This window comes from Osmerus mordax, chromosome 2 (genome assembly GCF_038355195.1).
Source record: "Osmerus mordax isolate fOsmMor3 chromosome 2, fOsmMor3.pri, whole genome shotgun sequence".
In the NCBI taxonomy this organism is placed as follows: Eukaryota; Metazoa; Chordata; class Actinopteri; order Osmeriformes; family Osmeridae; genus Osmerus; species Osmerus mordax.
This window is the reverse complement of record NC_090051.1, coordinates 17730636-17754583: the sequence shown is the minus strand read 5'-3', so window position 1 is coordinate 17754583 and position 23948 is coordinate 17730636. Positions and strand designations below refer to the sequence as shown.

General features: G+C 44.2%; 1 protein-coding gene across 2 annotated transcripts; it reads left to right on the top strand.

The window, feature by feature from the left end:
* Positions 1 to 631: 631 nt before the first annotated feature.
* On the top strand, positions 632 to 23433 carry ramp1 (receptor activity modifying protein 1). Of its 2 annotated transcripts, XR_010879293.1 has the most exons (4): positions 632 to 1077; positions 12610 to 12745; positions 19738 to 20309; positions 23343 to 23433. XR_010879293.1 is itself a non-coding variant. In XM_067259578.1 (3 exons), the coding sequence occupies exons 1-3, from the start codon at positions 1014 to 1016 to the stop codon at positions 19991 to 19993; spliced, it is 456 nt and encodes a 151-aa protein (XP_067115679.1). In that variant the 5' UTR covers positions 632 to 1013; the 3' UTR covers positions 19994 to 20757. The 2 variants fall into 2 exon arrangements, 1 of the variants encoding a protein (XP_067115679.1); XM_067259578.1 differs by lacking the exon at positions 23343 to 23433 and having other exon boundaries at positions 19738 to 20757.
* Positions 23434 to 23948: the final 515 nt, after the last annotated feature.

Here is a 23948-nt window from a genome sequence, read left to right as displayed (position 1 = left end):
TTTAAAAGAAGTTGAATTCAATTTGGGGGTTTTTGTAAAGTAAGCCATACATGCCCCTTCGTGAGTTACTCCATTTACATTACATTTACATTGTCATTTAGCAGATGCTCTTATCCAGAGCTACTTACAGTAAGTACAGGGACATTTCCCCGAGGCAAGTAGGGTGAAGTGCCTTGCCCAAGGACACAACGTCATTTTTCCCGGACAGAATCGAACCGGCAACCTTCTGATTAATAACCGGATTCCCTAACCGCTCAGCCATCTGACCCTCCTAGTACTAGTAATAGCAACACTAGATGGCATTATTGGAGTACTTGATCATGTGATTAACCACCTACTGTATGTTTGAACCAAGCCAAACTTCTGCCCCTTGTGACCTTGTCATTTTGTTATCGAGATTCAGCAGTAATCTCTTGACAATGCGACTCTTACACTGACCATTATAGTTCCCCAACGACTCCTTGGGGTGCTGTTTTAGACACGCATCATGCACTCTGTCCCTCCTCTCATGAGGCTACTGCCGCCCTCTACTTTTCCTGTAGCCTACATTTCAGTCTGCCTAGCGAAGGCTTGCTCACACTTGTCCTGTCAGCAGAACGCCAGCTACAGACCTCAGCAGCCCATAGGCACTAGCTCACTCGGCGCGTCTCCTTGCGCATGGTTGGAGTTGCCAAGAGGGTCTGTGGGTAAAGGTTGTGGGAAGCTTCTTTTTTTTTTTACTGAAATTTATTCTGCGGCTGATATTCAGAAGAAACTTTACAAGCCGCAATATATAGGACCACTACTTCAAAAGCAACGGATCTTTTTCACAGAGGTAACGGAGAGCTCAGAGCTGGAATTGATATTTCCCGAGACTACATCTTACCTTCGTTTACGAAGTTGGACACTAGCAACATGGATTTGACAATTTAGCTACACTTCTCGGATACTCTCACTTTTCTTTATAAAGGGACAGCTTCGAATTCATACGTTTGAACGTTTGTCAAACTTCTCTATCATTAAGCCGGATTTCCATGAAAATGGCATTGAAGAACGCACGAGTGGTGTCGACACAGATGCTTTTTTGTCTTGTGGTTGGTAAGTTTTGTTGGAGACAGGAGATCCAATAGCGCAACGCTTCGCACTGGATTTGCTAGACAGTTACCCGTGTTATAACTATAATTGTAGCTTCAAACTGCACTGTTTATAGAAACTTTAACTAATGGAAAACAGTTTCGTATTCATTAAAATAATAAAAAAGGAATACATAATCTGTGTTGCAAAAATGAACAATTGTGGATTGATAAATGCATTGATAGATATAATCAAACGTACATGACTGATTATGTAGTTTTATACACGGGTAAATTGTCCAATAGCCTATATAATGCTAATTAATTATGCATGGCGCTTTCCTTCTGCTATAGGCAATTCATTTCACACTTCTCTTCACATGCTTGCTGAGCTGTGCGTGCGCCTCTGCTGAGGATACCAGTGAGTCTTTATGTTGTTTCTCTGTCAAGGACTACCGCGTTCAACATAATACTGTAGGTTACCTCCCTTGTAATTGTTGAGTCTACAGTCTATACTGTGCCAACGACATCTCGGGTGTTTTTTCCATTTCCTCGATCAATAAATCGAGAGAACCTTTTAAGTGCTAGGAATTCACGTGATTTTGCCTCACAAATTCCAATGAAACATTTTGAAAATCACACTTAAACAGAAAAGTTAATCGTAGACTTTTTTGTTGAGTTTTTCACTCTTTTTTCCTTCCCTGGTAGAACTTCAACCGACCCAGCAGTGCATGCGGCAGTGTGGAATTAAAAATTTAGATACACCAGAGGACTCCTGCTCCTGAATAATGGTTGAACTAAGGGGGCAGTCTGAGTAGGAATAACCGTGTGAGCACTCTGACTCACACCAGACAATAAACCTCCACAATGCTTCTACACGCAAACAACCAGAATCAAAACACTCATCCGTGATTACTATGACAGCTCATAATAGTGGTTCTGCTCTGAGATTACAACATTGTATGTATAACTATGATGATAAATATGATTCAATACACAAACCCATTTTACTTGTTTCAAATGGAGAGGGATGTACAGTATTTGTGTGTAAAATATCAGCGCTTTCTCCTTTTATTTTTGCAAATATGCACTGAGTATGGTGCTGTGAGCTCAGTTTCATTATATTCTTCCCTTCAAGTGACTTGATCCACCATTCAATTGGCTGACATGAGAGAGGCGTGGACCAGAGGAGGAGGAACAGGAGGGGCAGTCTCAAGATTATGAGTTCCAGACCTAAATCATATACGCTTGTGCCGCTCTTACGTTCTTTAAAGTGTGTCAAGTCACATTCAGTAGCAATAATCCAATAAAAGTTCAAATAATATCACAGGTTTGTGCGTGTGTGTGTGTGTGTACGCATGCTTGCATCCATGCCGACGTGTGTGTGCGCATGTCTCAACAGCCAGTAAGGGACCCCAGCTGGTATGGAACAATGTGGTGACCCCATGGTAATGATGCCAACAGAGGAAGAAATGTCAAGTGTCCTGCTCCCCCCACTCACAGCTGGTTTTGTCTGGCCATCCCCCACAATCCCTTGCAGATATATGACCCTCACACATGACGACTGCACCTCAACTGATGGGACAGGTTTACATTTGAAACATGCTACAATTCTAACAGTAGAGATTTAGTTGTTTATCTTCAATCCTGTGATTGCCCTTTGGTTGCTCTGGCAATTTAAACACATACACACACATGCATGAGCACACACACGCACCACACGGGAACAAGGCAGGAGGGAAGTCAGACGTGACTGTTGAGTAAATCTCCCAGGTTGGCCAACAGAATTCCTATCCCAGGCAGGAGAATGGGAAATGGAGGAGGCGTGTCAGAGGCCTTGCAGATTGATGTTGTGGCTTGTTTATGAGTTTTACAGTTGTCAGGTTGGCTTTGTCTCCTCATCCCGTTTGACTTGTGAGACAGGCCCACCCACTTCCTCATTGGCTTGATTGAATTAATCGGGATTAAGGGGTGTGGGGGGTACAGAGTTCTTGCACTCTTTTATATTGTTGTGCTTGGATGTGCTGCATGGCATTTTTTGTCTTCTTAGATTAGTAAATTAACCAGGTAAAACCTGCAAGGCTGATAAGAGAATACAGTTCAATCAATCAACCACATGCTGTTTGTTATGATTGCCAATATGTTTTTGGGGGGACCGACCACACTTTGTATTAAATGCAAAACATGCATTGAAGTATAATAATATACTGTAGACATTGTACAAAGTGCAATGTGGCCTGGACAACTCTGTATGGGTTATTCTCACCACACATTCACCATAACATCATTAACCCTTGTTAACCTACTTATATTGCGCATATGAAAAATATGTACATGTATTACATCTAGAAAACCTGTTTTGACCACCCCCTCTCTCTTTTTCTCTCTTCAGATTTACTCTATTCTAGATTGATATTGCATGGTCAGGCAGGGTTTTATTGACAGATATAGCGTTGCGGTATTTTTTGCTTGTAAAACCAATTACATTCAGGTGTCTACAAACTCCTAAAACGGGCTGTATTTTAGTCAGTGAGCTGAGTTGAGTGTCCAGCTCATCTGGTGGTTAAGTGTCTCTTATAAACTACATTCAATGTTACATAACAATAGCTCGTCGCCACCGCCACTTCTGAGAGTATATCTACTGGCTTCTCATTGGTGAGTAAAATTCCCCTCATTGCAAACGACACAGAGAGAGATGTCTTTCCCAACAACTCTTGTGCATAGACCCCATCCCTCCACACCCTCCAATCCACCACTGGCTCTAACTGGTCGAGAGTGAGCTCTCAATCTTGACAGTTGCACTCAGCAGTCAGTTGTTCATCCGTGAGGAGCCACATATCCGAGCCAGTAAGGATGAGTGTTTGTAAAGCCAGTGGGCTGGCTCGCACACAGGCAGCCAGCCACTCCACAGGCAGTGTTCACAGCACTGTGAGCACTTAGCCACATCTCTGACAGCATGCTCCTTCTCTGATTCCAATGAGCTGCATGTTGCTTAATAATCAGCCCTCAGCTCACAAATGTGTGATTAGATGCATCATTGTGCTTGTGCACACACACACACACACACCTACACACATGGTGCACACACATCAGAGTACATCTTCAAGGCTGTTTTTTGTGCCATTGTTGCCATGAATGTGTTTTAGAAACTTGCCATCACACCAGTGTTACTTCCTGGTGCCTTTGTGCTGTTTTAAATCTCTTGTCAATCCTAGAAGGTCATGGACACATTTTTTAAATGTCTATACCTGCTCACTGGATGAACACACTCAATCAACAGGGTCAACACAGTCTGTTATGAGTGAACCTCTGGGTTTTTTCCATTAGTCAATCCACTTGAGGTTGTGTTCCTGGGATTGCTTGCATCAGAGGCTGGAGTGTTTGGTTCAACCTCCTTGGTACTCGTCGTCTTTGTGGGAGAGTCAACTCTGACCCCCTCCTTATCAATCCCAGGCTAACTCTTAGACATGCCCGCAGTTATCTCTGAATATGAATCGGAGTGGTTGACCTGTTCATTTCTCGGTGAAAATGGTATTCGTTTCAGTGTGGACTCAGCTTTCAGTTGAAATGTCTGTTGTGATGATGACTGTGATTATTTATTCCAAGGGCATCTCTAATTGCGACTGTCAAGCCCTTTCAAATCAAATTCCAATAGCACACACATATTTTGTAACAATTTGTCAAAACATCAAATAATTGTTTTGTTGAGATTAATTCAACTTACAGAAGGGACATGGTAGTCTTTATGTGTGTTCTGCACATTTGTATCCAGTGCTGCATTCTGATAACAAAAGCATGGCAGTTCTGGTTCAGATATAGATTTTACATGTATTTGTATCTTACTGTCATAACATAGAATAATTATGATCTCTGATGACCTTTTGGGGTGAGGTGTGGTAGCTCTCGCCATAGGGAATAAGCTGGTGCAACTGAATATGTGATGACTGACCTATGCTTGGTGTCAGTAGGCAGCGGTAGATTCCTGCATTAGCTAATTATTAATTATGCAGAAATGGTCCCAATCCAGTCAGCTCTGGCACTACGGTGCATGAAAACAAGGACAGATTCTCTCTCTCTCCCTCCCGATCGTTCTCTCTCTCTCTCTCCTTCTGCCATCCCCCTTTCTGGCAGAGCAGATCAATGGATAGGTTCCACAAGCTGTTGATGATCTCAGAGTACTCAGCTGTGTGGGAGTCAGTTGGCTGAGCGGTGAGGGAGTCGGGCTAGTAATCCGAAGGTTGCCAGTTCGATTCCTGGTCATGCAAACTGACGTTGTGTCCTTGGGCAAGGCACTTCACCCTACTTGCCTCGGGGGAATGTCCCTGTACTTACTGTAAGTCGCTCTGGATAAGAGCGTCTGCTAAATGACTAAATGTAAATGTGTGTTGAATTGCATTGCCCCCTGTACGCAGCGCTGCTGGGATGGTTTCCAGGGGATGCTTTCTGTCAGTAGAGGTTGCCAGGGAGAGGGGGCCATTACTTCCTAGATATGCCCATTGCACTGACATGCAGGCTAGCTGCCTTGCGTGACCAACATGGTTCACCCTTCAGTCTTCTGTGTGCAACAACACCACATTTGCCCACTAAACCGAAGCCACGGTCTGACTGTATGTCTGGGATCCACTGGTACAAACGTATTGATTATTTAGCTCCATGAGTCCAAACTACTCCTACATCCATTAGTCTCCCCTGGCTGTTAAAGGGTGTCAAGGTTTTATAAGTGTCCTCAGAGCCAGGAGTGTGATTCCAACAACTTGCCTCCAGTATAGAACCAGACACTTTGACACTGAAAAACGAAGCTGATTTATTCCCCATTTGGTTTTAGTGGGGGAAACATGAGCACAATTTATTGTCGGCTGTCAGTTTGCGTTTGGCACTGTGTATGTGTGCGCAGGTGTGTGTGTTTGAGAGCCCATTGGCAAAGATCAATTGCACGTGGCTCATTCTCCAGATCATCCAAACCCAGAAGGGTTTTTCGGCCACAATCTGAACATAGCATAATTATTGGTTGTGGGCTTGTGATGTGATCTCCGTCTGCGGGGTGTGCTCTTGAGACATTTCCCTGATCACACACGGAACTAGCAACAAGCAACCTTAACCTCTTCTGCCAGTTTGATGCCTGTACACACAGGAGGGGGTTGCTAAGGGTCCCAGAGCTTGCAGGTCTGGGTGGATGTGAGTGTGTGGAGGTTGATGTTGACAGCTCATTGGTCTCCTCAGCAAGGAGCCCCAGCCGGAGGCAGTGCCGGCCTTACTCTGCCTACAGTATGACATCACAGCCCACTCAACAAAACTGCTCTGACACGTTGTGTAATTGTATTCTTCCGCCGTCAGGCAATTTTCTTTTTTCCCTCCTCCTCTACCTTTTTCTCTCAGATGTACGCACACACACGTCTCTCCCTTTGTCTCTCGACAAATTATTGTGCCCCGGATGTAAATGAGTTCCTGTCATGCATATTTTGTATAGTTTGGTGAATGAGTGAGGCTCATTCCCCCATGTTGGAATAATCATTCAGAACAGTCTGACTGGTGTTGCTTCCTAATTAGGAATTGCTCCCTTCAGAGGGTCCCTGGGGTCTTCCTACACTAGTGCACCTCAAACCTGCTCTCTTTATAAGGACTGTCTGAACTAAAGAGGTCATGAAAGAAGTACTGTACATTCCCAGGATCTGGTGTCTGGTTCCCTTCATGATCAGGTCCGCAATGTGGCCGTAACCTGAACCCAAGGTGTTGTCTCTCCACAACTCTTTTGTCTTTGAAATCAGTGTCGAGCTGTTGTAGAGTGGGCCACATGTTAGCCAGAGTTGTTTATCTCAGGTCTGACCCTGGAGAGCAGAGCTGGGTTAAGTGGGGGTAATAAATAGGTAGGCTAATGGTGATGGTGTCTGTAATTGCTCTGGCTGATCAATCACCTGTGCAACACTGAGCTCAAAGAATATATATCAGTGATCACGGCATGTGTGATTGCCAATTTGTGTGTGTGAGAGAAAGGGACCGATATGGAGAGAAAGAGTGTGTGAGAAGGAGCAATTGGGAGAGAGGTTACAGAGAGAAAGTGTGTGTGTGTGTGTGTGTGTGTGTGCGTTCGTGCATGGGTGAGTATGCGTGTGTGTGCAAGCATACGTGCAGAGAGAGAGGAGGGATGAAAGGGATTTATGGTGTCATTAACTCTGTCATTGTGCACATTTTATGACCTCTTTTTATAATGGCAGATAATTTGGGACAGCAATTAAAGCAGACTAAGATTTATATTCCATTTGATTTGATGTGCCTTATCTTTTGGTTAGATTGCAATTTCCCACTGTGACTTTGTATATCAATTCCTCATGATCAAGTTCTGCATCTCAGCAGCAATGCACCTCAGTTGATTCTATTGTGTGTGTGTGTGTGTGTGTGTGAGATTTTGTGTGCTCAGCCGCAGCAGGAGAGGCAGGGTGGTGACTATATTTGACAGGGTTTATTTGCTGAAAGGTGCAACCATGGATGTTCAGCGCCATATTGATTCAAACTGTTATTTGGTTGTTACTTTCCTCTGAGCGACAGCGCTTGTCAAAATGACAGAAACCCCTTTGGTACAATCTTGATTAAACAGAGCATCCTTTTAATGCCTGGCACCTGTTCCCTCTGAACATTATGTCAACCTGTCGCTGAAAGTAATTGGAGAAAACACATGATGCATTTTGAGAAGACAGAACAGAAAGCAATTAATTCCTGTGATTATTGTTACGGTACAAAGATAATGAGTGTGGTGCGTCATGCAATTGCTTCAGTTGTGCCACCTTAGAAAATGTCCTCCTGATTACTACTTTACTGCCTAATGTTTACTGCCCTCCAGTCATTTTACACTGGAGACACAGTAAGCAGAGTGGATTGTTCAGCACACTGACCTTTGTGTGTGCAGTTATTACAGTTGACAGAATGCATCACGAGGTGAAAACAGTGACACTAATGATGTCTTTTCCGCAAACTCTTCCTCCAGAGGAGCCTTGATCCGATGTACTGTGTGACTGGTGTGTAAAGGAAGCGAGGCTCCTCTTCGTCTGTGTACACACCACAGAGCTGCTGGGGAACAGCTCTGCTGGGCTCTGACAGCAGGTCTCCAGACAGCATCCTTCAGCAGCTCATGTCCTCAAGCTGTGCTCCAAACTTTACTTCACCACACCCTCTCTGGTTGTGTGCCCTATCCAAACGGCAAGCATCTGTTATCTGTGCGGCATGCAACAGCAGTAGTAGAAAGTGCACTGCTCCCCGGAGAGCCCAGTCCAGCTAAAGGCTCAAGGCACATTCAGGCAGACACAGCCTGAAAAGTAGAAAGGTGTGTCGTCCTGTCCCACACAGAAAAGTCTGTCTTGAACGCGAAAGTAGGCCGATGATTTGAAGGATTTAAGGGGTGTCAGATGTCGGTTTGAAGCCAAGTCGGAGGTTCTGTCTCCCTGCTTTCCTGATGGCTCTGGCTGTGGTCTATGAGGAGGGTTCTGAGAAGACATGCTCGGTTAGCAGTGGATTTCCCTGCAGGTCCAGGCAGTTTGCAGGCTGCTGCAAAGAGAGGTTCAGGCTGATTGCAGGCTGCTCTAGTGGGAGGTGGAGGCTGTTTGCAGGCTGCTCTAGTGGGAGGTGAGGCTGTTTGCAGGCTGCTTACATGGCAGCTAATGGGGATAGGTGCTGTGCTGCAGGCATCAGTCCTTCGAAGAGGAGAGATGTTGACTTCAAACACAGGAAAGGTACCCCAGGTAACAATGGACTACCCAGCATTCCCCAGCTTGTTGATCTGTTTTCATTCTGCAGTTGTAAATCACGTGTTCTACTGTACCCAGTATGTCCTAATGTCCCTGATTCCATTTTGGGGGATTGCAAGAACCCTAAAATGTTAAATATAATTGGTCATATGAGGTCAGATGGCTGAGCGGTTCGGGAGTTGGGCTATTAATCAGAGGGTTGCCAGTTCGATTCCCGGCCGTGCCAAATGACGTTGTGTCCTTGGGCAAGGCACTTCACCCTACTTGCCTCGGGGAGAATGTCCCTGTACTTACTGTAAGTCGCTCTGGATAAGAGCGTCTGCTAAATGACTAAATGTAATGTAAATGTAAATATGAAAAAATGATTTCCATGAGTGATATTAGTATTACTGCTCTCATGAAGTTCTACAAGCTGCCAAGCCCACGCTTTGTATCAGTGTCTGCTGTCAAATCCACTTCAGTGCCTGCATTCTGTGTGTGTGTGTGTGTGGTGAACTTCATCAGCTCTCTAAAGATTCATCCATCTTTACTGGCTGGCCAGCTGTCTGCTCTCCTCTCCCGGTGCCCTCCCTGGTGGGATGGGATGTGGAGGAACTATAGAAGACAACATAGACTGAACATGCCTCTCTCATTTTCTCTCATTCTCTCTCTCTTCTGTCTCTTTCTTTATGCCTCTGTTTTTCTTTCTAACATAAGTGCACAATCTGTCTGAGAAAACTCCCTGCAGGCAGAATTGCCTCATCTGAAACGCAGTCAAAGACTTAGGAACATTAAATTCCTGTCCATTATTCATTAACCCCCTAGTCATGCTCAGGACAATACAGAGAATGAGAAAAAGAGAGAGGGAGGGAGAGACAATGCATTATTGTGTGTTCACCTTCGGCAGTATTGTAATGGTTTATACACTATGGATCAGCCACAGTTCTGAGCATAGTTTTTCATGGGACGATCCACATTTGGTGATGAATTGTAGGCTAGCTATTGTACTACATTCCCCAGACCCTATTACCGTAATAACACAGTCACAGTAGACACAGTTGTGTGGAACGGCACAGTGTCTGATCCCCATATTTAACTTCAGTAACCATGGCAATTAAACTGAGGGGGACAGGTGGAGTCGTCACCATTAGGATGAAGAGAGAGAGAGAGAGAGAGAGAGAGAGAGAGAGAGAGAGAGAGAGAGAGATTAACAGTAAGAGGAGTGACAGCTCCTGTCAGTGTGGGAGGATGATGATGTGGAGGAGTGTTCATTAGCCAGCTAATACACTCAACTTTCTTTCCTTTTTCCACTTCCCCTTGTTCCCCCTATCTACCAGAAGAGGCCCTGTGCATCGTTCACAGAGGACTTGACATTGAATGTTCATAAAACAAATTGAGCAAAGAATGGATAAAGCTTATTTGTTTTTTCTTTCATAGAACTGAATTAGAATCAACATTTCATCATGTGATGTTTGTATCACATTGTTCACTGTTCCAATATTCATCTCTTTTCCTCTCCCTTGGTTTTACGGTATACTATTCCAACGTGTGTGTGTGTGTGTGTTAGCAGGAATCTTGCCTTGTTGCCTTCATCCTCAATTTTCCTCCTTGAAGAACATCTTATCGGAAAAAAAATCTTAGTTTTGTATATTGCTTTTCAGGGTTTTCCATGCAGACAGGAGTAGCATTCAAACTTGCCTAACTGAGGAGCCAGTAGCCTGGGCCTATGTAGTAGAAAGCAGATCAATAGCAGGGGTCACCCTCTACTCTCGAGAGCGGTGTGTGCATCCAGCTTTTGAATATGCAGTAGGCTTTTAAGATATCTAAAGGCCTGGGTCACAGGAAGTTAGGAGGTTGGAGGTGGGAGATATTTGTAGCCGTATGCAGACTCACAGGCTCCACCGTCTCCTTATGCAATGGGTATGTATCCAGAGAGGCAGCGTGCTGTGCGATTGGTCCAGGGGAGGCAGACTCGTCACCCCTTCAATACCTTTGTAGTTTCAAGGATTGGCCTCATGCTGCATTCTGATACACAGAACATTCCACTGTTAACTATCAACTCAAACTCAGCACTGGAATACAACAAACGAAAGTAGGACAGTTTTACCGTTCAACTACAAATGAATAATATAATATTGGAGTAATATAATATTGGAGGGTTGCTACTGTATACTGACTATTGACTTTGTGTGGAGCTGATGTCCTAATACTATGTAGTTAAGAAGTGTTTTGTCCGAAGTAATAAATGGTGGGGAGCTTGTATGTTGGAAGGAAGCTGCAGTACACTGACTGCTTGTGTTGATGATCTGATAGCCCAATACTTCTGAGATTTTCAGTACCAGCCACATCGCCTTCCTTAATTTAATAATCTGGGCATTACGTAACGAGTCTCTTGATCAGGTCTCACCAGCTCTGCAGAGATTTATGTGGAATGTTTGGGCTTGTAAACATATCGCTTGCGTAACTTTGCCTCATAAAGGCTTTTCAACATCCCTTCCCTCATCCCTCCACCTCCAACACACTCTTCAGAAGACACTCAGGGATACCGGGAGGATGTCCAGTAGTTGTGAGAGTCTACCAGTATGTCCCTGAGATAGGATGATGAGAAGTACAGTAGGACTGACACAGAGAGTGTGAGACAAGGAGGGAGGGAGAGATGAGAAAATACAATAAGAAAGTGGGCGTTCTGAAGCAAGCCGTCGACAGTCGTCTGAAACAGCCATCGTTTTTTTTTTTTACGTGTGGTGCGCATTAAACCCATTCTGTCAGAGTTAATTAAAGGGACCCTCATTGTTCCTCCCATGCCTGTCTGACACTGCGTGCTATGCTAGTCTCCATCTCCAGCTCCTGTAAGTGCACTCTCCTATTAGCGATAGCAGCGGGGCAGAGTGTGTATTGTTAAAAGGAACCTCGATACTGAGTCAGCAGGAGACGTGCCCACTGCAGTCACGAGCACAACAGAACTTAATGATGTATCTTTTAAATCGGGTGTCTGTCTAAGGAAGATTGGTTCTTGTCAGATGAGCTTTTGAAGTTTTAACACAGACCAAGTTGCACCATGGAAAGTCTCTTACACAGCCTTTCATGAACACATTCAGCATTACGTGTTTACCCACAATATGTACCAGCTCTAAGTTAAAGTTTAATGAGCAGGCAGTCCAATGTGGATTTTCTATCTCAAATTGATCAAAAGTGGTATTTGGTTATTTTTTACATCCAATCCAATCCAATTGAGATACAGTACAAGTCTGACTGTGGCTTTCCTCAGAAGCTGAGATGAAATTGAAACAGATATGAAATGAAATATACGGTTGCTCTAAAGTAACTCTGAAGTAGGTTAACGTTATCAACATTTTTGCAGTTGGAATAGACTTTCAAGCTGTCAAAAATGACTTTCCCCAATTGTATTTCTTTGCTGGGAAAAGGTCCAACCATAGGTTAGGACCCTGACGTGACCCTGTGTTAGTCTGTACTACTCCAACCTAAGTCCTTTCCTCTTTGCCTCCAAGGCGCTACTGCTTTCTGAGTGGTCAGAGTAAATTGTGTGCCCTTTTAGCAGCTTCAGGGAGTCTCTTCCAGCCTGGCTACCCAGAGAAACAGTACCAACACACAGTGTAGACGCTTGGATGTGAAATCGTGAATATACAGTATGGGTCTGTCTCTAACCTCTCAATAACCTAGTCATCAAGTGACCTTTCGAGACCTTTATTATAACTACAGTACAGGACTGTACAATGCTGTAGTTAGATTATCTTTTTTTTATCAAATGATTGAAATAAAAGTGGGTGTTTAAAGAAGATTCTTGTCATATCTAACCCTCTTTCCTCTCCCTCCCCCCCCAGTGTGCCGCTGTGTTCCAGTGCTGGCGTGTGGTAGCAACTATGAGTTCGCCATTGAGGAGTTCTGCCTGGCCAAGTTCCAGCTGGACATGGAGGCTCTGGAGCAGCACCACTGGTGCAGCTGGGAGGACACCATCGAGTGAGTAGAGAAAACACAACATCCAACACAACAAGGCATTAAAAAAACAAGATCCCAGTAGTGGACCTTTCTGTCCAGATGGAACGTTTCTGTGAAGATGAACACTTTAAGGAGCAGTGCAATAACGTGTGCTGCATACTGAAGAGGGAGAGGAGACTGGAGCAGATAAGAAATGACAGGGGGGGTGAGGGGCATCGCCTGAGACTGTTGTTCTCCCAAAAAGATGAGCTATTTCTGAGGAAGCACTGGGTGACTTCCCATATGTTTTGATGTGATTAGATAGTGTGTGTATGTGTGTGCAATTTTTTGGGGGGGTGTGTTTGTTTGTGTGTGTGTGTGCAGGAGCATCTGTGGGAGTTATTCTGAATATTTCACAGCTCGATACGTTCCTCACAACAGGAGACCACATCAGACCCGAGTAGAGAGAATAGAGAGTGCTGCATGAAAGCTGCACTCCAGGCTTGATGAAGCAGAGCCCCTGGTGCTCGGGGTGAGGAAGGCTTGTCTCTATCAGGGCCCACAGTGTGGCCGTGGCAGCCAGACATATGTGTCAGAGCATATCGGTCACAGCAGGACCCGCACACACTCTCCTTTGTCATTCTATCGTGCACAATAGTTTCCTGAAACCACTCAAATCCACCGATCCACACCACCACTGACCCTCTGTCTCCAGGCCAGACCAGACCGCCCACCTCTCCTCAGGGAACACACGTCCTGCTCCCGCAGTGTTTGTGTATATATCTATTTATAGCTATACCGAGATATTTCTTTTTTTTTGGTGACAGTAAGAATAAACAAAGAGGCCAATGTTTAAACGTTGGCACATCAGCTGTGGTACCACGCCTGTATCATTAACAGCTATCTCCGTTACCATGGAGAGTCTGACCAGGAAGCCAGTCTTCCTGACTTCCCTTCTACAAGCCCTCCCCCCCCCACCCTGCAAACCCTGAAGGGTATTCAGAGGTGATGACTATCACTAACAATCCCTCATGAACTTTGTAACACCAGCTACCTCCCACCCCTGTCCATGTGTTTATGCAACCGGTTCAAATGAAGACTTTGAATGTCAACAAATCAAACCCAGCTCCATGCAGTGCTTCTGCTTGTCCAGCAGGATCAAGCCTCCAGCATGGCTGGCGCTCTGCGTGTTAGACACAGGCCCTGCCGGGCCGGCTGAGCTGGCTGCCTCCAGGACTTCCAGTGACTCACAGTTTCCACCCCCAGCATGAGTGATATGCACTCTGAAAGACGGATGACCTTGGAACACAGTTGTTGTGTTGGGTTAGTGTTGAGAGAGAGTGTTGAGACAACCATTTTACTAAACATTGAATTCCCATTATAGACACCCTGCAGATTAATCATAGGACTAGGAGAAATACTGGATGGAGCTATAATATATACATAAACGCTGTGGGGTGATGCTACTGTATGTGTGAATGGCCGGTCTGTGTGGTCCTTTCAGGTGAGGTCACTTGCCTTCACTTCTCTTTCTGTGTCTCCCCCTGTCACCCTCTCTCTAAACAGTGACAGCTCTCATTAAAGTATGCAAGGTCCCTCCAGAGTCTCAGCCTCTCTGTATGAGGTCATAGGCTCAAGGAAATCGTCAGATACTCAATAATACACACGCAGGGGAGCAGACTGCCAAGCTTACACACACACACACACACACACACACACACACACACACTACTCAACAACACTACACGATACTACAACCAGCTAGCTCAGATTTTGTCTGAATGTTTGTTTCATTTATTTGTATATTTTATTTGGAACTTGTCTATAATGACTGGTGTCTTAGCGACTGATGGGTGTCATCTGGCTCAGTTTTGCAGTTCTACATTTGCCTGATTTCCTTTGCAGATCACTGTAATTTCAAGGTTGCCAGGTTTGAGATTATGTCCCCTAATCTGTGCCTTTGTACTGCTGAAAACTGAATCAATAGCTGAGATGTTTACCAAGGATATCAGAGGGGTGTCTGGCCTCCCTCACATCCTCCTCTATTGGTTATGTCTTTAAAACCCACTTCCTTTGAGGCCCTAGAAATATCTACTTGGCTGCTAGGCGTGTGTGTATGTGTGCATGTGTTTGTGTCTTTTTGCATAAGTGTCTGTTTGTGTCTGTGTGATAGGTTTCTCTGATCTGCCTCAAATGAAACAGTGAGCGAGGAAGCACTTGGCTGTAGTAGCCAAGCGAACAGAAGAGATATCGAGAATTTTAACACATTTCTCCAGCAAAGTACAAAAGAGGCAGACAAACTGCGCCTGACTGGAAACAATACAGCGGTGGCGGACAGACGAACAGAGATGAGAAATAAATGAAAAATCAATTTTAGGTGATGGGTTTGCAGACTTTGTTTCCAAGTCTTTGGATGCATTTTGTACACTGCGCCGGCATGACTAAAAGAGAATGGTTTGAAGCTAAATGTAGGCCAGAGAGCAGGGCATTCATTGACTCTGACGCTAATCGTTAGAGAGGAAAGCTATGAGAAAAGTCAGACCCAGTTCTGTACAAGTCAGTGACATTTCAATATGATTCTTTAAATGGGATTTCTCTGTTTTAATGTCAGATCTTTCTTCATTTGACCTTGTGGTTGAAAAAATGTTCCCTTCTATGGCCCATGGCAATGGTTGAATGTGAGAGTCCACGTACCATTAAAACCCATAAATGTCAAAAGCTGTTTTTATAATTTGAGAAATACCCTTGTGGTCCTATTTCATTTCCTATCTAATGTTGATTCCATCTCATCTGTGTGTCTTGGCTGCCAGCTAGATTTCTATGAGAGAAGATAAATAGCAACTTGAATTTGAGCTTCATGATTAGCTTTGCAGACCATCTGTCACTCAAAGGAGCAGTTAGTGTGTGAACAATTCCAATCCCAGGGACAGTTAATATGTGGACTGTCACTCCATCTCTACAGCCTATTTTAATCTTAGAAGATAAGCGTTGTACACTACAGGGACTAACTGTCAATCATGATAGGCTGGACCTCTGTCACCCAGCCCTTACCCCTGGCAGACGTGTGTGTGGGTGTGTGTGTGTGTGCGTGTATGTGTGTGTAGGTGTGTGTGTATGTGTGTGTATGTGTATCATGCCCTCCCTGTAGAGTTGGTAAAGATTCTACTGCTGTAAGACTATGGAGGCTGGCTAGAGAGCCTGTTCTTTTAAATTAAATCCTTAATTAAATCCTTAAATACATAATTTACACACAATCTAAATGTCTACGGCTTTACTTCCCTAACCCATCTTTCTCTCTGTCTCTCTGTCTCTCTCTCGTTCTCTCTGTGTGTGTGTGTCAGGACAGCTAAGAATATGCAGATGAGCTTCAGTCGTGGAGTGCAGTTTAAGAACTGCTGAGTAGGCAGAACATCTGGGGAACCCCGCTGCAGGGCAGAACATGGTTTAGAACAAGGAGCTGAATATTCCACTGTGAAGCTGAAGCAATCCACCAATATGGAGTTCAAATGTGACAGATATCTGCTGCAAGAGATCAACATCCACACACACATCCACACAAACACACACATACACACATGGACGTCTTTGTGAGTCGTTCTGAATTCCCTGTGTCTCCACTCAAGAGTTGTGACATGAAACTATACAGGGAGATGGTCGAAAGGCATTTCACTTTTGAAAAAGTTCTCTAATGGGTGAGACGCTTCAGAACAGACACCACAGACACCACACAGTTTAGACACCAACTACTTCACAAAGCCAGATACTTCCTTTCATAGGACAGCAATACACTCAATATTTCAATAAACAGCTGATTGAAAAGCTGGTTGTGTTCAGGGGTAAGACAATGCTAAGCTAAGATGCAGTCACTGGCCTTGAAGATCTATGGAAGCTAATGCCAAGACCTTGCCCACAGACTGTCCTTCCTCTCTGGGCATAGTTATTCATAGAGGGTTCACACTTCCAAAAGCTAAATCTGGGCTCTTCTGCAGAGTGAAATGTTTTCAAGGACTATTCCACCTCAAAACTCTTTGAACCACAGCACACTACTGAAAACCCCACCTCTCATCCCTCACCACATCTCAGGCCGAAAGGAATACCGACCGCTCCACTGCTTTGTGTAGTGTTGCATCTGTTCACTAAACAGACGCTAGCAGCTGATGTTGTCACACAGCAACTGCAGCACTGATTGGGGAGGGTTGTGTGTCTGTGTGTCTGGGGAGGTGTTATACGATGGTGCTATGTTGCATAGTAAACCAACTGGTGGGGAACATCCAGCCAGCATATTAGAAACAGCTTTTGGCATGTGATTTGCTCTTTGAAGTCACCAACAAGCACCCTTTGGTAAAGACACTTTGGTCCGTGCTTTCTTTGTTAGGTTAGCCAATCCTTCCTGGAGAATATCACTCCACTGAAAGAATACGGCCAATCACACAGAGCCAAGTGTTCTCTATCCGCCTTACTTATTGGATGACATGCATGGCAGCGCAATGGCTAGGTCATTCACAACCAAATATTAATATGCATTTTTACTCAGGGTAAAAAGGGACTTGCTATGTGTGTGTGTTTGTGTGTGTGTGTAAATGTATGTGTGTGTCTCATGGAGTGATAGTAAATATTTCCTCTTGCAGTCATGCAGAGAAAGAAGAAAAAGTGAATGAGAGAAGCTGATTGTTTTGTTTGGTAAATACAAACCATCTGGCTCAAACTCTTCAGTACAGGTGCAGAAAAAGGAAGGACAAGTCTGGAATTTGTTTCTCAGTCTGCTGGTTCTGGTCCCACAGTGAGGTTTTATTTATTCATATTTGTTTCCAGTCAATGAGGCAGATTATCCCCAAGCAAACTTAGAATGTCCCTCTCTCTGGTTTGTAAACGAAGAGGTAGCCAGGCAAGGCAATATCAGTGGCTCACTCTCTTATCAGACAAAGGCTTTTGAATGGGGCTTTCCAAACGAACTTAAATCTGGATCATTCGTGTCATGCGAGGAGACTGAAAGAGGCTCATAGGAAAATAACTGATCTCTGCAGATTTCAAACAAATCTATTTTTGCAGTTTCGTTCCAAAGCTGCAGACAGTCAGATGTGCCACTCCAACCATTCCTGTCTTCCCTAGATACGATTTACTGAGAACATCTCAAAGGTGATCTCTCCCATCAAATCTCATGAAAGTCATGGCTTGATGCCTGAATATTTCTGACACGGTCATATCAGTCAGTAGTGTTGCATGTCACGCCAGACCAAATATATTCTCAGCCAACAGCCTCTCTTTGATAAAGAAAGGGTAATAGTGCATCGGTGTGACCTTTGACCCTAACTGTCATGTCCTTGTCCCAAAAGGAAGAAGAGCAGGTGCAAGGGAATGATAGTGTGAGAATGTTGACGTACACAGAGGTCATATTGTCTAGCTTGTGACATGTTGACACATTGTCTAGCATGTGTGAACGTCACCAGAACACAGCCTATTATGTGACGTACACAGGGTGGCCTTGCAAGTGCTGTCCTTCGCTGTCCTTTCACAGGAGCAGCGGGAAGCTGTGGAGCTATACAATCTGAACATCTGGAGAGGTCACAAGACATCTGACATTGTCCATTCTGAGTCTTTTGGTACCTGCCTTAGTTCATACACTCATTACTGTCAAACCATCACTGTGGCTGTGGTAGATGTCAGATCGAACCTAATACCCCCTTCCATAGTGCTTTCAGAACATTAATAGACAGAATGCAGTAGTAATAGCAATAGTAGTAGTATTAGTAGTAGCAGTGGCAGTAGCAGTGGCAATAGCAGTAGCAGTACCAGCAGTTGTAGTTGTTGTGGTTAGCAGTAGTGGGCCTGACACACACAGACCCTAGCATCACGACTGGCAAACAGGACAAAGAAGATGTTCAGGGACAACTCATATTTCCTCCATAATTCACTGTGAAAACACTGTGCCCCCCCCCCCTCCTGTGAAATGAGTCTCTTTGTTTATCCTTTCCCAACCTGACCATCACAGTTTTCTTTCTTTCTCACTTCCTCTCTCTCTCTTTCCATCTATTTAGAGTAATGTGTTTCAACAACATAAATCATGCCTGGAGCAAAGGCCTGTCAGCTGAGAGAATAAACCTTGTTCATGTTTCTGTTCCACTGGGGGATCTATATTTACACTGCTAGATCAGGCCTCTTCTTCTGCTAGATATACTGCTATCCCAACCTGCTGCCTCCCTCCTCTCTCCTCCATCCCTTCCTCCATTCTCCTTTTCTCTCTCTCTCTGTCTCTCTGTCTCTGTCTCTCTCTCTCTCTCTCTCTCTCTCTCTCTCTCTCTCTCTCTCTCTCTCTCTCTCTCTCTCTTCTCTCTGTAGTATATGTTAACTATGGTCAAGTCTCTGCCAAACATCCCACACGGGAGGATGTGGGTAGAAATAGCACTATGTGGAGAGCATGAACCTGCGTTCTCGATCACACACCTGTCACAAGAGGTGTGTGTGGGTGGAAAGGTGAGGGGTGGTGTGTGGAGTGGACCTTCTGTCTTTCTCTGTCACTGTCCACGGCCATTACCAGGGGGTCATTACCTTCAATCATGACATGGCCCTGTTTACCAGAGGGGCATTGAAAGGCAAAACAAACTAGTTGTACTCACCACAGTGAAAAGGCTGCAGTCTAACGCTTAACCATTTGCTCTGTATTGAAGATACAACAAGATGATTGCACTTTAGATTGTACTTTATTTAAGCTACATTAAAATTATGGGAATCTTGGTTGTGGTTTCCAACCCGTTACGTAAAATGTATTTGTTTGTAAAATGTTTGGCCACTTCATACAGAAGTCTACTTGGCAGAGCTCTAATGATGTAGCTTAGGTAATGACTTTCTGAATATTGATAATTTGTAAATTAAAATATTTACAGTCCAGAGAGTAAAAAAGAAGAACATACATGAATTGTGATTGAGAACATTAGTCCTTGAGTGGACACTCATGTACCCTCACCCATGTCCTAATGGACAACCACCTTGTACACTGGTTCAATTCACATCTTTATCTCTGTCTCCTGCCTCCACAGGTCATATGGAGAACTGACTAACTGCACCTACCTGGTGGCCCTGAAAATGGACTGCTTCTGGCCTAACCGCTTGGTGGATGAGTTCTTCATTCGCATCCACAAGCACTACTTCTATGACTGCTCTCTGTCTGGTCGACAGCTCCGTGACCCACCCAACCGCATCCTGGGACCTTTCATCGTGGTGCCCATCCTGGTCACGCTGCTCATGACTGCCCTAGTGGTGTGGAGGAGCAAGCGCAGCGAGGGCATTGTCTAGCTGGGCCAGAGACAGCAGCTAGGGACCTGCAGGCACTGCTCTAGGATCAGTTTAGCTCACATTGATTCCAGGCGGACACTAAACTGATCCTAAATGGCACCTAGGAGGCCCTCTGACAGGTACAAATACACAAACACTACAGCCAGGAGACAGAGTTGCGGTATGCTCCAGCACTGGTGGACCAAACACAAAGACGGGAGGGGGAACTAGTGATCTGATGAGCAGAACTCAGTGATGACTACAGGAGACTGGAACACAGTGCTGAGTACACTCTGCCCGCAGCCATTACCTCTTCATCAGACCTAGGGTTATAAAGGTAATTCTGTTGGAAGTATGGAAGCAAATGTGGCAAGGAGTTGCTAATGTAAAATAATCGACAGGTGCAATCCTTTCGGGGATTTCACATTCCCTGTGTGGACCGTTGGCGCGGCTCCTTTAACAGGCATCGCTAGCAACAGAGATAAAGGTCTTCCCCCCATCATGCTTTTTATCTCAGCTCACTCCTGCTCTCTTACTCTACTACAATGTTTTGGCATTTTTCCCTTTGTGCCAAAAACTGGCAGAGTTCAAAGAATTGCTTGAAAATAAAAGCCCTGTTTGGTCATGAATGGAAATGGTGTAAATAATGGAAATTGCCTTGCTCAACAACTGTTTAAATCTGCAGTACTTGACACTTTGCAAATAATGAAATTGAGAGACTTTGACATTTCTATTAAGTGTGTAAAGTACAACATGGATCAAAAAACAATAAATTATATTACCTTGTACAACGTGTTTAAAAGTCACCAAAATGTTGGAACTTCTCTGACAAGGTAAATCTGTTTTAATCTGAAGCTAATGTCCTCTGGATGGGATCTTTAAAGAAAGACCAATTACATTTTCCCAGGTATACTCCCCAATAAATGAGGACATATGTGTTTGTACCCGCAGAGCTGAAGGCCTGGTCAGAAGCTTTCCTTCAAATAACCAACAGTACCAGTCCAAACTTTTGTATGTATGTATTTGGCAGATGCTTTATATCAAAGACAGGTTGGGATTTGATCATGGGACATCTTGATCAGTGGTCAAATGTTCTACCTACTCTTAATATCGCTAAGGCATCAGACAATACAGCTTTCAGGTGCCCCTTTAATTACTTTATTTGGACACACCTGGTCTGGTTTTGTCTTCCTGCGTCCCTGTCTGGTGGCCTGTCTGTGCTCTGCTTTGTCAATATGCCCTCGCTAGAAAGAACAGGAAACACACCTTTACTTTCCTCTTGACTGGTCAGTGCAAGAGGAAACAATTATTTTCTACACACTGTGAGTGTATGTCGCCACACTAAAGCTAAAACTCTGGAACACCTGGTTGCCACACATCCTTATGCTAAATTTCCCTCCTCATTAGAGTAAAGCAGACTGTGGACTCGAGGAAAAAACAATCATGCTTGGGTAAATGATGACTCACCATGAGGAAAGAGCAGATAAAAGTACTGTGGACTCAGACAGGATGGACAGGATGTTATAAACTGAGTCTCAAATAGAAACCCATCAAAGCTGCTTTTGGACAGCACAATGTTTTATATATAAACTGTCTCCTTCGCTAAATGAGTTGTGCAATCAAGCGTGGGACAGTCAGAAAAGTGTGAAATGACATCAGACTTTATAAATAATGCATTACTTCTTCCTCAGGTAGAAAGTGGGCACTGCAGAGAAAGCCAAGTGTTGGGAAATACATTTAAATGAGCATCACTGTAGTAGTTACTGTACCTAACACAATAACAGATTATAACATAACATAATATAGACAATTCATAATGATGCTGTTTTTAATATGGGATTTTAAGATATCAAATCCATGGTAAAAACAATCCATGACTGTTTACATCCCATTAAATCCCAAACAATGCTGAGGAGGAAGAGGTTTTGGAGACTGGGGATGTTGGACAGCTTTTCTGTTACTTGTTTCTGTGTGAGTTAAACAGCATGAGGGCTGAGATTAGGGTAGGGGGGACTGAAGGGGGTTGAGGGGGGACAGGGATTGTCTGGAAGAGGCTCAAGGAGGTTGAGGGGGCCTGGAAGAGGCTCAAGGAGGTATTGGTCTCAAGACTATTTCACTGCCGTGTTTTTGCAATCCTCTGCAATGATTCTCTTTTTTTATCCTTTCCTAACCTGACTATCACAGTTCTCTCTCTCTCTCTTTGTTTCTCGCTTCCTCTCTCTCTCTTTCCATCATCTATTTAGTTTCTGCTCCTCTCTCTTCAATGTCTCTCCAAATCTACTATTTATCAGTTCCCATCTCTCTCTCTTCCTCTGCCACTGCCTCTTTTCTCCTACCCTCTCTCTCTTTCCTTCTCCCACCATCTCTTGGCATCTCAAGCTCTGGACAGTATTTTTTGCCATCTGCTTCTCTCTCTCTCTTCCCTGGTCTCTGCCAGAGTGTGATTATGGAGAGACTGTGCTTGGAGCAGGCAGTCCCCCTGAGAGATCACCATGGGACCAACAGCTTCAGACCATGAGATTGTCTTAATGAAAGTGTTTTACTGTGGGGTTGAGCTGGAACTACCACATTTGGCAAACATGACAAACACACTCGCACACACACACAACACAAATGTGGGTGGATTAAGTAGAACACGCCTTAAAGAAATTCCTTTTTCTCCCTGTGTCACCCCTCACAGAATGAGTGACAGTGGTGGGACCTTTGGGACAGTTTGTACATGATGGAAATACAGCAAGGTCACACGGGAATGGATGAGGGATTAGATTCCACCACAAAGACTGCATACTGTAAATAAAGTGAAGTACATGCCATGAAAGACATCTGTAGATGTCATTACAGACCTTTTATCCACTTCTGCGTGCCCCAAGGGTAAGGAGCCCTTGAAGGCTCGAGTGTCATTCATCCATTTTCTCACTTAAGGATCTAGACGTAAGCTATCCCAAGCTGCACCTTATCACACAATGACCTGGACCCATGGCAACTATGGTAGATCCACCTCTCCTGACCCCATAAAGAGATATAGCCATGTCTTAATGGTTTGTACGTGCAGGAGGAGTACTTGTATGTATAAAACTGATAGGATTACCCTCCCACTGCATCAATCTGTCAAAACCCACCGTGTAACAGATCTAGGGACATTTTCTGACCATTCCGACCTCAACATGCTCTTGACTGTTTTCTATACTTTGTTGGATAACTTTAGAATTTGATATATGGTTTTCTTAACCCAGGAAGAAGTTTGTATTTTTTTATGGGTCTATCCATTACTGAGCACACTACCTAGAAGCCATAACTGCATTCTTCTAGTTGTTGTCTAATGTGAGATACTGCTCATCCTGTCTCCGTCCTGTGTTGTTGCTGTCCATAGACGCCTGTTTGCTTCCTCGATCGTGAAGGAGCGCTACACCTGCCCAGGGTGATGTAAACACACACTCCGATGACAGCCGCTTGGATCGCCTCTCCAGCATGAAAGAGTTACTCGCCAAGAAACGACAGGCACTTATGTTCTGCCTGTTACTGAAGCAGAGAGTCATTAGTAACAGGGCCTAATTGCAATCATATGGAGGGTTTATTTTTGGTATACAGACACAAGGGAGCCTGTTCTATGGACACTAGGGACTGGAAATAAAGGAGGGAGGGGCTGCTCTCATAATTAGAGCATCATTAATCACTTTGATATGTTAGCAATCACTAAAGAGCTATCCAAGAGTGGGCACTCCAGGGACTGACAAGGGCAGTATGTCTGATATAAGACATAAGTAGAATATCGAGAGGAAAACATGTCAGATACACTGACGTGATAATATAGCAATGCTAATCCTTCACTGAATGTTGGACAAATCTTCTTATTGTTTGCCAAATATGAAATGGTCAAAGGTCAGGTTCATTCTTTACAATTATTGTCTTTAGCTCAATAAAAACAGTGGAACAAATTCTAATTGCACCGGTCCTTTTAACTTCTAAGATATTACTC

What these genes read in the sequence shown, in the direction of transcription:
- ramp1 (XM_067259578.1), top strand. Translation starts at nt 1,014, where the DNA reads ATGAAAATGGCATTGAAGAACGCACGAGTGGTGTCGACACAGATGCTT. An exon ending in GCTTTTTTGTCTTGTGGTTG is followed by an intron (nt 1,078 to 12,609) that starts GTAAGTTTTGTT and finishes CTCCCCCCCCAG; the next exon opens with TGTGCCGCTGTGTTCCAGTG. An exon ending in AGCTGGGAGGACACCATCGA is followed by an intron (nt 12,746 to 19,737) that starts GTGAGTAGAGAA and finishes CTGCCTCCACAG; the next exon opens with GTCATATGGAGAACTGACTA.